This window comes from Rhincodon typus, chromosome 9 (assembly GCF_021869965.1).
Source record: "Rhincodon typus isolate 14 chromosome 9, sRhiTyp1.1, whole genome shotgun sequence".
In the NCBI taxonomy this organism is placed as follows: domain Eukaryota; kingdom Metazoa; phylum Chordata; class Chondrichthyes; order Orectolobiformes; family Rhincodontidae; genus Rhincodon; species Rhincodon typus.
Window position 1 is genome coordinate 47,859,906 of NC_063340.1, and position 12,580 is coordinate 47,872,485.

The 12,580-nt window shown below is 39.8% G+C and overlaps 1 protein-coding gene across 3 annotated transcripts in view; it reads left to right on the top strand.

The window, feature by feature from the left end:
• The window catches only part of nrxn1a (neurexin 1a), a 1,567,205-nt gene that overhangs the window by 1,371,377 nt on the left and 183,248 nt on the right, over positions 1-12,580 (top strand). For 2 of the 3 annotated variants that reach the window (XM_048601292.1, XM_048601293.1), the window contains one exon: positions 1,326-1,356. In XM_048601292.1, the coding sequence (XP_048457249.1) occupies positions 1,326-1,356 (31 nt within the window). Of the gene's footprint in view, positions 1-1,325; positions 1,357-2,599; positions 2,615-12,580 lie in introns of all 3 variants that reach the window. The other variant, XM_048601291.1, reaches the window with a different exon arrangement.

Consider the following 12,580-nt stretch of genomic DNA (forward strand, 5'->3'; position numbering starts at 1 on the left):
CTATGATGCTGCTTGGCCTGCTGTGTTCATCCAGCTCTGCACCTTGTTGTCTCCTATTCAATGAGGTCCACCTGGCTGTCCTCGTTACAATCATTACAAAATTTGTATTTCTTTATGCATGGAAGCATTTTGATTGGAATGTCTCTGAACAACTCTAACAGAGAGTGGAACTTAATGCACTCCTGGAAGTAAGTTTAGAGACACAGGGGCATGTAATTGGCTTAGTGACTCTATCACGTTCTTGCCTCCTCATTCCAATAAAGTCCAGGACAAGAAGGCTCACAGACATACTTACTGCCTTGCCACTAATTGAAGGCCTTAATTGGCTACTTAATGCCCACGAAGGAGTTTCTCGGTGTGGAAAGCAATGAGTCCCATTTTCCAACCAGCTGTTGAACGGTAAGATGAGATTCCTTGTAAGTAATTGGTGTGAGGCCTATTTGCATATATTAACGTGCATTGATAACTCATTATTTGTTAATCTCACCTCATTTATATGTAAATTCCTGCTATCATACCCACTGAATAGAAAGTAGGGGACAACAATTTCCGACATGTTACATTCTTATGTTCTTATAAAAGTCAGAGCGGTTACTTTGGCACTTGTTTCTTCCAGACATCCCTTGTGGACACCAGATACCACATTTTAGATAACAACATGGGCAGTGAATGTCCACAACCCGTATCCATGGATATTGGCATCCAACACATGCCAGCCTCAACACATTGTCATGCCTCATCTCCAATCTACTTATTAAATGGTTCTGGACTTCAATGCTGCAGTTTGGAATATCTCAGCAGCTGTCATTGGAATACCGCTGCCATAACACTTTGGGCACAGGACAGCCAACAAGCTCATAGAATGGACCAGGTTCATTTTAGGGCTGTTTGCTTGTTCTTTTACTGCTCACTCACTTTGTACATACCAAAGCATCTCTGCGTTGCCATGCCTTTTGATACTTTTCAGCCTCAACCAGAACTTAAAGGCTCAGAGTACTCCTCTCTTACCTTGCCACTTAGTGCAAAACAAAGACAGGCAGTTTGTCATGGCTGTCAGCAGTGATAGGTCAAAGGGTGGTTGTGTTGCAATATGGCAAAATGTTGTGTCAATCTCAAAACTTAAGCTTCTGCAAGCAATGTATTAGGCAAACACGCTGCATGTGCCTCCACCAAATGACCATGTCTCAATGGGGTGTATTCCTCAATCAAGTCAAGCAGGCATTCCCCATTCAGGGGTCCCAGTATTATAAGACATCATTGGACCTCAGTCCCAGGACTTGGACACAGTAAATTAGTTGCTTGGTTGGGGGTCTGCATCACTACAGTTTGGGGAGTGATCCATTGCCAGTCTTGCAGGTTCAGAGCAAACAGACAAGGGAGTCATGCGAACTCAGCTGGGGAGCTGCACACAGATTACTCAGTGGTCTAGGCAGTGTTCAGTCAGAGATAACCATCCACGTTGATTAAGAGGTGGGAAATAGTCAGTTCAAATAGTCATCTAAATGAAAGACAATGATAGTTTATCATGGGATACTTTTTTTTTTCAGAAAGTTGTAATATTCAATAGTAGGGATTGCAAGAAGCAACCTGGGACACAGAGGGAACTCAGGTTCCTGAATCTTCTTGCTGACTGCTTCATGTCCTCCATTATTTGTGAGGGATATGAGTACTAACCGCCCATGTTACTAAACACCAGCACCGTTCCTTCCCTGCAAGCATAATGATGGATTCAGCCACAGCAGGAGTTACCACACATACTATGTACAATGTTAGTACGCAGCACCTTAGGAGCTGCCATAATATCCACACCCTTGACACCTTTCATGTTCCTGGTTTGCTTCAAGGGCCAGATACCTTACAAGGATGGTTCATTGGGAGTCAATGACTACCCTCCACAACCATGCTGATAACTCCATTTCACAACCCCCAACTGAGCCGGAACCTAGATATAATGCAGTTCATTCTTTGACCAGAGTTAGGAAATTGACCTGCTAAAGATGAAGTTCTGACATTTGGATCGTTCTCAGATGGCTTTGCAGTATGCTCCAGACAGACTGTGCTGCATAATCCTGACATGCCTCACTCTGCACCACTAGAGCAGGCGATGAGGTGATATGATGGATTCTGAAGAGCTGGAAGGGCAGCAGCAGTCTTCTTCAGAGGAAGCTGAGGACATTGAGCAGGCAGAATACCACCTACATGGTAGAGTACAGCAGCATCAAGCGCAACAATCCAAACAGGATTTAATTGACTTGCGGCTCCTGTTGATGTGAGCTGTGCACAGTGTTCATTCATTTACTGTAAATCTGTTGTTACTTGAAAGGGAACCATTCCATTTCTCTTTTGACAGGCAAATGCAGCTTCTGTTTGTTTATTGTTCACTTCTGCTATTACTCAATTAAAGTGAATGCTTTGAACCATTTGAGAGTTTTCTGTAATGTGATGGTCCCACATTGTGCAATGATGAGAATTTCTGCTACACTGAGCATTGGAGAAAGTGTGACACTGACTTTGACAGAGTTGTAAGATAGGATAAGTAAGTATAAGCTAAGGTTGGGTAAGCTGTGTGCCTTGGATCCTGAATGGTAATAGATGTGAGATTGTGGAGTTTTACGTGCCGTGAAATGCCAGCTGTGTCACCGATGCGCTTTGAAAAGCAGCAAGTTATGTGGTTGCTCTGTCGCTACAGCATGTGAAAGGCAACTCCAAACTTCCAGTGCTGAACAGTGTGCACAGTTGATTGTTGAACGTGGTGCTGGAACCAAGACTCCCAGAATATCTGGGCAGTGGTGAGTCCTTGCACCAATGGTAAGTGGGAGAGTACAACGAGTGGGGCACCATAAAGGCATGGGTACTTAGGTCATGAGGCAAGTTGGGAAGACAGAGTGGGAAACCCTCCATAAACCGGGGCTGGTGAGGGGGCAGCAGTGGGCAGTGAGAGCAGGGCTGGTGAGGGGGCAGTGAGCGATGAGAGCAGGGCCGGTGAGGGGGCAGTGGGCGGTAAGAGTGGGGCCAGTGAGGGGGCAGTGGGCGGTGAGAGCGGGCCCGGTGAGGGGGCAGTGGGCGATGAGAGCGGGGCCAGTGAGGGGGCAGTGGGCGGTGAGTGTGGGGCCGGAGAGGGGTAGCGGTGGGCGGTGAGAGTGGGGCTGGTGAGGGGGCAGCAGTCGGTGGCCTCCTGGGTGTTCTGGCGATTGGAGCAGTGCCTGTATCATCGTGGAGATGGGACTTGAGACTCTGAGAACTGGACTTTTCTTTTTTTCTTGCTTACCTTTTGGCTCTGTTAAGATCTTTTAATTCTGGATTTTGTAACCAAGTGGCCACCAGTGAATGGCAACTTTATGCACTTTTTGCTGTACTTATGTATTCCCATACTTCGTACGTGTGACACATAAATAAAACTGAATATCAACCTTTTCTGTTGGTGGTTTACGACTGTGTAATATAAGGCCTGTTATTAATGTTCAAAGGGTCACATTATTAGGTGCTGAGTGAATGGGGTCACTGTGATATGTAAATCAAATGGGAGTCGAGCCAAACTAAAATTGACTGAAGCTTAAAGGTTACCTGCTGTCTTCTTTTTGATCAAACAGCCAGAAGAAAATGATCTCATAATATTTTAACAGGACAGTAGATTTGCCACTTGTCCTTGCATAAAAACTCATTCTGAACTTAAGATCTGAACTCCCCTGATAACAGCAGGTTGATCTGACATTATTAAGAAACACATCAATGGTTGGATAAATGGAAATTCAAAGCTTCAAATTAATCTTTCAAGCGTCAGCGTTATTGCCATGCTAACCTTTTACTGGGCATTAAAGAATTAAGATGCACGCCTTCTTGGCCTCAGTGGTGTCTCTGTCACTTATTTCACAAATTAATGAAGAAAAGTTGGTCTACAGGCTAAAATCATGGCATTAAGCCCAATAATTCCATTTTTTTCTTTATTTATGTAAAGTTATTCACTTCAGAGGAGAAACAAATGGCAAAGTATTATTTAAATGATGATAGATTGTAAAATGTTCTTGTAAGCAGGGACTTGGTGATCTTTTACACTGATAAATGAAAACAAACATTCAAGCCATTAAGAAGACAAAAGATATGTAGACCTTCATTGTAAGTAGGTTAGAGTGCAGGATCAAGGAAGTCTTACTGTCATTGTAAGGGGCCTTGGTGAGACTACACATCGAGTATTGTGTGCAGTTTGGATCTCAATATCTGAGAAAAGATGTGTCTTCCGTCGATGGAGTGCAGCAAGGGTTCAACCAATGATTCCTGGGATGCAGGGTTGTCATATAAGGCAAGATCGGATCAGTGGGCATCTATCCAGTAGAGTTTAGAGGAATAAGAGATGATCGTGTTGTAATGTGTAAATGCCTGTCAGGGCTGGACAGATTAGATGAATGGGCGATGCTTCCCCTGGTGGGGACAGGGGATAGGCTCCAGATCAAGGAGTCACAGGCTTGGGGTATGTGGTCAGCCGTTTCAGACTGAGATGAGAAGTTTCTTCACATAGAGGGTGGCAATGCCTGTAATACCCTGCTACAGAAGACTGCGGAGGCTAAATCACTGAACGTATTTAAGAAATAACTAGATTTCTAGAGGCTAAAGATGTCGAGGTGTATTGGGAGAGAGTTGGGAGCATGATACTGAGATAGAGAATCATCCAATATGATACAAATAGTGGAGCGGGTTCGATGGGACAAATGTTTTCTATGTTTTTATGTTTCAGGAGAAAATAAAGCAAGTTTAGAAAACAAAGCGTGATTAAAAGCAATTTCAGTGTCAGTCTCATCGATAGAAAAGATAACTGGTTACATGCAGTACTGTTATAAAATGGTAGCCTGGTTTCATTTTATTTTTAAGCAGAAAGATAAAGTGAAAACGAAACTCGCTTGCCTAAAAAAGAAATTTGAAGTTTATAATAACTTTGCTGATGAAAATTATGGTCATTTATGCTTAGTGCAAAAATATTTTAATATACTTTATTCTTACTGATTTGTAATTATTTTAACACACAACCAAGTTCTCGTATAAGCAACACAGCATGTTGATCAAACCACACATGTGAAATGCAGTATTGAATAAATGTTCTTCATTAAAATTAAATCCTAGAAATTAAACAAAATACATATCTGCCTATGTAGAAAAATCTGAAACAGAAACATTAATTACTAGAGAAACTCAGCAGGCCTGGCAGCCTCTATGGAGAGAAAGCGCAGTTAACATTTCTAATCCAGTAACCCTTCTTCAGAGCTGTGCTAACCTGTCCAAAATAAATGAGTCACCATCTTCATTTAAAAGGCAGTTGAACAAATTTCATGCAAGCATATTAAACTGTTTTGGGATTATTCACACAATGTGATAACAACAATCAATCATTTGGATTGGGCAAGTAAGTTTTTCAGCAATATATTATTGCGATGGATCACAACAACATTATGAAGAAAACTATTTAAGATGTTTAAGACACGATAGAAATATATCTCAGGAGCAATATGTCACATTTTTTAAAAATGTCTTGAACTGTATGAAGCAAAGAGAATTTGCAAGTAATTGAAAAAGTGGATCAGTAAGCCAGCTAATTATCTGCTCTATAATCTGGTGAAAATTTTGAAAATGTCTTGATTTGATCCAAATTTGCCATTTAATTCAACTGAACTGAACAAAATAGCTCCATTCAGTCAGCATTTTCAAAGTTTGAACCAGTACTTTAAGAATCAATGCATTGTTACCTTCTCATTCACTTTAGGTTTTATTCAGATATCATGCTGCTATCCAATTGAAAAATTCTTGAAGCGCGTTTGTTACATTGCTGAGCTCGATTTTAGGGAGCATTCGGTCCCCAGACTTTTGTTAAAAAGTCAAGGGGTGCCCACTCAGTACAACATGACTGCTCCGCTGCCATTATTCACCCAAGTACCAAATAAGAGAAGGATAGTGGGACTTCCACCCTCAGGAACTGGAATTTTGGTCTCAAAGAGCTGTCAGGCAATCCAAGATCATCAGCTTTCCAGTAGCGGCAGTGCCACTGGGTGTGGTGACCACTGCCAGTATTGCACTCGGAGTTTGAGAAGTCGAACTGAACGGGATCTAGCCCAGAAGATGAGATGGGTCTCCATGGGTGACAGGTTCCTTTGAGCGAAGTGGAGTTTTAGACCAGAATGGGAGGGGATTTTTTACAGGGGTTTGGGGTGGTTATATCTTGAAGGAGATACCTTTTCGTCGGACATAGGAATTCAGTAAGAAGGGCACACAATATACATTACCAACTCAGGTAAGTGAACTTGCCAGAGTCTGCTCTAGTTGTGGTCCTCTCCAAATGCAGAATAAATCCTGGTGGGATGAGATCCTTCATTGGGAAATACATGAATGATTACACTTAATTTTCTGGAACTGGTCAATTTACTAACCATGTGGCTCTCCAGAATTTAATATTCTGATGATCCAAAGTATGCTTAGTTTGTCTAACATTTCGGTAAAATATAGACTATGTTCAATAGTGACCAAGTAACATAACTAATGGGGTGAAATAATTAGCAGTCAAGCTGTTTGGCCCATGTAATATGAGCCTCAGAAACATAGTGTACACATTTTTATCACGTTTCAGTGGAAATTTAGTAGATGGTGATAGGCAAAAGTCAATATTTTTTTCATGACTGCCTGACGCTTCATCATTTGCCTCACTGATTTCCTTAGATGTTGTCATCGAATCTAGTCTGATAGCAGCCTGAGCACTGAGTGGTCTGACACAGCAATCATGATTTATTTGATTTGTTTGCTTACAGTACTACTCAGAAATATAACTTCAACATATTTCTAAATCATCCAGAAATCTTTTTCAATTAGATGTTTAACAGAGAAGGCAATTGACACAATAAATATAAAGAGAGAGGATGTGCATCTTTCACTTCAGTTTTAAGAAGTTTTCAAAATTCAGTTTAGCTAGATCTGAGTGCTTCTTTTTAGTTCCTATTGAATATAAAAAAAGGTTTATATATTCTTTAACAAATATCATGTCCTGAAGATATGCTGAAGTTCTTCACACATAATTAGGTATTATAGAAGGACAGTGAATGTTCTAACGTAGGCAGCTAATTTACGCAATGTATATTTCCATAAAAAGCATTGAGAGTATTGACCTGATAAATTGATTCAATAATTTGTTCTTGATGAGGAATAAATGGTAGCTAGGACACTCAAAGAATTTAGATTTAAGTAAAGCCATGGAACTGATTATTAATTAATCATTCTAAAGGTGAGTACAGTGATAGAAGGACCTGGAGGCATATGTCGACAAATCATTGATAGTGTCAAGGCAGAAAGGGAATAAACTGCAAAAACAAGCAAGCAACAAGCAATATCACAAGTGATATACCAATACAAATACAAGCTGGTTTGGCTTCACTGGAGTATTGTATCTTGTTCTGGGCATGCCACTTTAGGAAAGAGGTCAAGAAATTAAAGTCAATGCACAAGAATGGTTCCAGAGATGAGGAACTTCAGCTAAGCAGACATATTGAAGTAACTGGGGTTTTTCTATTTGGAGAAGAGAAGATTGAGAAGAGATTTCATGGAAATGTTAAAATCATGCGAGGTTTTGATGAAGTTTTGAGATTGGAGAGAAACTCTTCAAATTGGTGGAAGGGTCCAAACTAGAGGACACGGATTTAAGGTGAATAGTAAAAGATGCAGTGGTATAGAATTAGAAACTGGAATGCATTTCCCATGAGTCTGGTGGAGTTAAATTCAATTGAAACCTTTGAAAAAGAAAGGGATAATTATCTGAAAGGAAGGACTTGCAGTTCCATGGAGAAATATAGTGAAGTGGGTCCAGCTGAGTTACGCTTGCAGAAAGCCAGCACCAATACGAAAGGTCAATTAGCCTCCTTCTATGCTGTAACCATTGTTGTTTCTGCCTTCTATCTTGACCCAAAAGGGCGGATATGACCTTAGTTTACTGTTCCATTTGTAAGTTGGCATCTTTCGCAGTGGAATTCACCCTCAGTACTTTACTGAATTGTCAGCTTTGTTTATGTTATTGAATCTCTAGAGTGAAGCTTGAACCCACAGCCATCTGACAAAGAGATTAGATAGTACCATGAGCCAAGGCTAACACTACAAACTTGCATTCAAATTGAGCCAAGTACCTAAGTTGTGAACCTGAGATAATTGCTTCCTTCTTCAGTTCTCTGGGAGAATTTTGACAGAGGTCCAAATTTACAACTTCCATTAAAAAAAACAAAATTGAATTTTCAGCCTGAGGGAAGCTGAGTTCATACCTATTATGAATTCTAAATGCAAGACAGGAGGGAAAATGGTGTTCCAACTGTCAGTTTTAGATGATAGATTGAAATGGAAGCCCTTTTCCCTATCCATTTGAGATTTCCCAGCATTCTAACCAGTTACCGCTCAATAAGAAAATTCCCTGGACATTGACTTCTGGAACATATAAACGAGATATACAATGTCATTAAGTTATTTAACTAAAATACTTTTTGGATTGGGTGCAGACTCTGTTATTAATAAATGTGCTTCGCTTTTTTCAGAAGAGGGTTTTCTATACATTTCTAATTACATTTCAATTATCTCAGAAAGAGAGATGGGAGAATGAATTGCCATCCTTCTAAATTGTTTACATTTCATGTTTACATCAGGTGAGTCTCTCCGTTTTTAGGACTAACATGTTATGAGAATGCAAATTGAATGCACAATGTGCATGAAAAGGTTGAGATTCTACAGAGGTGAAATTGGTCTTTGGTGAGAACACAAATGTGTATTAGCAGTTCAGCAACTTACTTTACACTGCACCCAATTTCCTATTCTATAGTAGTTCATAGAGGTATGTGCAGGATAGAGGAGCATGGTCGCTGATTATCATACTCTATGCAGAAATGCTGGTTAGTAATGTATCGAGCCTGACAAACAAAAAACAAATATGCTGAGTTCAGCACAAATCTTTACCAGTTTAAACAAATTTTGAAAACATGTCCTTACCTTGTCACAGGATCCTGATTGCAATATTGAAATATAAAGTAGATGTTTTTGTTTGTTTTTTATGCAATTATGTACATAAGAAATAATCAGATGTAACTACATAAATCAACATAGCCTCAAATTATCCATGTGCCAACAATGTTTACCTGTATTACCAAATATAAAAATGCCACTTAAGTTCACTGTATTGAATAGTTGAGTATGGATTGTTTGTTGATGTTTGCTTCATTTGAAAAAAATATGAAAGAGGAATATATGTTTCTTCATATGACTAAACAATTCAAAGTGTAAAACTGTAAAACTAACACTGGCAAAGGCTGTCAAACTTAGAAAGCAAAACTGATGCTTTTGGTTAAGTCAAGGTGAATTTGTGTTGATCCTTTATCTTTTAACTAACATCTCATTCAGATGGGTCGAGAGGGTAGAAGCAGAGGGAATACATGTTTAACCAAAATACAACTCTGTAATTCTGACTTGACAGGAAATAATTTGATTCTGAACAGTCTGATGCATATTAATTAAGATATTGTAAGTTCCCAAATTGAAAAAAAATAGTGAACTAAGAAAATATTTTTAAATTACAAAAAAAATCTGAGGTTCCTTAGGTATTAGTTGCATTTTTATTTCAGATTGCTACCATTTGTTTTTTTTTAATCTATGAAGGTGACTTTGGATATTACAAGATTGATTATAGTTGTTCATTATCATTTAATAACTGGGGACAATTATCACAAGTTACAATAATCTATAATATATTTCTTTGTACACATTTTGATCTGAGGATCTTCAGTGGTATGGTTGGATACCACATTATGAGGTTGTGTTTAAGACAGACTAATCAAGGGGAAAACTTTGTCAGGAACTGTCTTCAGGCTTAGACTTCAAAGTAGTACCATTTATTATACATTAATTTGGAATATCAGTGTATGGTAATCATAGATATACCAGACTCTGATCTTATGTTTATATTAGATAAGGTCTAAGTATCATTTTTGTGTGTGTGTGTGTTCATGTGATGTGCTCGAAGGACCTACACAGTGCTATTTATACTCAGTGATGTGCAGCTCTGTGACATTATTGCCACATCTTACCAGGGTCCTGAAACCATTTCATAAAACCCCTCCCAACACAAACATTGGATAGCATTTATGTACATTTTCAAATGAGTTACTTGGATTTTCTTTTTACATTTTCTGTATATTTTATTGTTCTGTCTCCTACCCCTCGCAAAGGCTTTGACTTGATTCATCTAGGTTGATAGATGAACAAGAAAAATGTATGACAAGATGTAGAAGCACTGAGGTAAAATTGGTGGTCCTATTATTTTCTCTACTAGTTTCTGTTGGATCAGAGATTCAATTGAAGGGGTCATAGACTCATGCAGCGGAGAACCAGACCCGACAGCCAACCATGTCTATACCAACCAAACAACACCAAACTACAGTAATCCCATTTACTTCATTCATTGCATACTATGCCCTGACATTTAAAGTACTCATCCAGATGCTTCAGAAATGTTTTGAGAGTACTGCCTCCACCACCTTCTTAGGCAACATGTTCTATATATCTACAATCCTCTGGGTGAAAAAAATTCTCTGATTCACTCAAAAACACTCCTCAGTGTAAACTTAGGCCCTCTGGTCTGAGACATGTCTTTAATTAGCAAGAGATTCTTGCAATCCACTCTGTCTATGCCTCTCATAATTTTGTATGTCTCAATCAGATACCCCCTCAGCCTCTTCTGAAACAAACCCAGCCTATCCAGTCTCTCCTCATAACAGAGACTTTTCATCCCAGGCAACTTCCTGTTGAATCTCCTCTGTATCCTCTCCAATGCAAATGTGCCCTTCCAACCAAAACTGCACACAGTATTCCACCTGTGGCGTGACCGATGTTTTATAATGTTGTAACAAGACTTTCTTGCTTTTATACTCTACACCCTGACTATTGAAAGCAAGCATTCTGTATGCCTTCTTTACCACCCAGTCTACCTGTAATGATGCCTAAAAGAATCTAAAGACTTGTCCCTTTGTTCCTCAGTACACTCTCGGGACCTATCATTCATTGTGTATATCCTTCCCTTTTTAGACCTCCCACAATGCGTCACTTCACACTAAACCAGGATTAAATTCTATCTGCCATTGCTCTGCCCAATTTACCAGCTGTTCAGTGTCAGACTGTAGTCTGAGACCATCCTCCTCACTATCAACAACATTCACAATTTTTGTGTCATCTGCAAATTGACTTATTAAACTTTCTACATTCACATCCAAGTTGTTAATGTACATAACAAACAGCAAGGGTCCTGGCACCAAACCCTGTGGTACACTGCTGATTACATGCTTCCAATTACAAAAACAACACTCCACCATCACTCTTTGCCTCCTATTTGTAAGCCAATTTTGGATCCAGTTTGCCAACTTGCCTTCGATCCCGTGGGCTGTTAACTTTTGGACCAGCCTTGCATGTGAAACCTTGTCAAAAGCCTTTCTGAATCAATGTAAACAACACCAACTGCACTACCTTCATCGATATATTTTCAAAAAACTCAATTGATTTGAATAGGGAGGCACGGTGGCTCAGTTGTTAGCACTGCTGCCTCACAGTGCCAGGGACCCAGGTTCGATCCAGCCTCGGGCAACTGACGATATGGCGTTTGCACATTCTCCCTGTGTCTGCATGGGTTTCCTCTGGGTGTTCCTGTTTCCTCTCACAGTCCAAAGATGTGCATTTTAAATGGATTTCCCATGCTAAATTGCCCATAGTATCTAGGGATGTGCAGACGAGGTGGGTTAGCCATGGGAAATGCAAGGTTGTAAGGGGGTGGTTCTGTGTGAGATGCTCTTCAGAGGGTCAGCGTGGACTCAATGGGCCAAAAGGCCTGCTTTCACACTGTAAGGATGCTATGACATGTATGAATTGGTTGGACAGGATCTCACTTTAACAAATCATGTTGACTATCCATGATCCACTGCAACCTTTCCAAATATTGACCAGCCCTGAATTCTTTTCCAATAATTACCTTACCTTTGATGTCAGACTAACTGGTCTCTAATTAGCCATTCTGTTTCTCCTACCTTCTTGAACAAAAGAACCACATTAATTATCCTCCAGTGATTTGGCACTTTGCCTGTGGCCAACAAAGTATTAAATATATCCGCCAGGGCACCAGCAATCTCTGCCTTTGCCTCCCACAGTAGTCTGGGAGACATCTTATCTGGTCCTGGGGTTTATGAACTTGCATCTCTGCTAAAACATCTAATAACACCTTCTTATTAATCTTAATATGTTCAAGAACTTCACCATCTCAACTGATACCCCTGACTGCATTTCTTTCTCCTTAATGAATACAAATGAGAAGTATTCATTTAAGACTTCACCCACATCCACTGACTCCATGCACAGGTTGGTCGATCATTGATCCCACTTTTCCCTTGGTAACCCTCTTACTCTTAATATACTTATACGAAACCTTGGGATTTTTCTTGATTCCATCTGCCAAATAAACACTAAATACTGCTAAATATGGTAATCATGGATCTACCAGGCTCTGACTTATTGTTACATGAACTACGGACTAAACTAT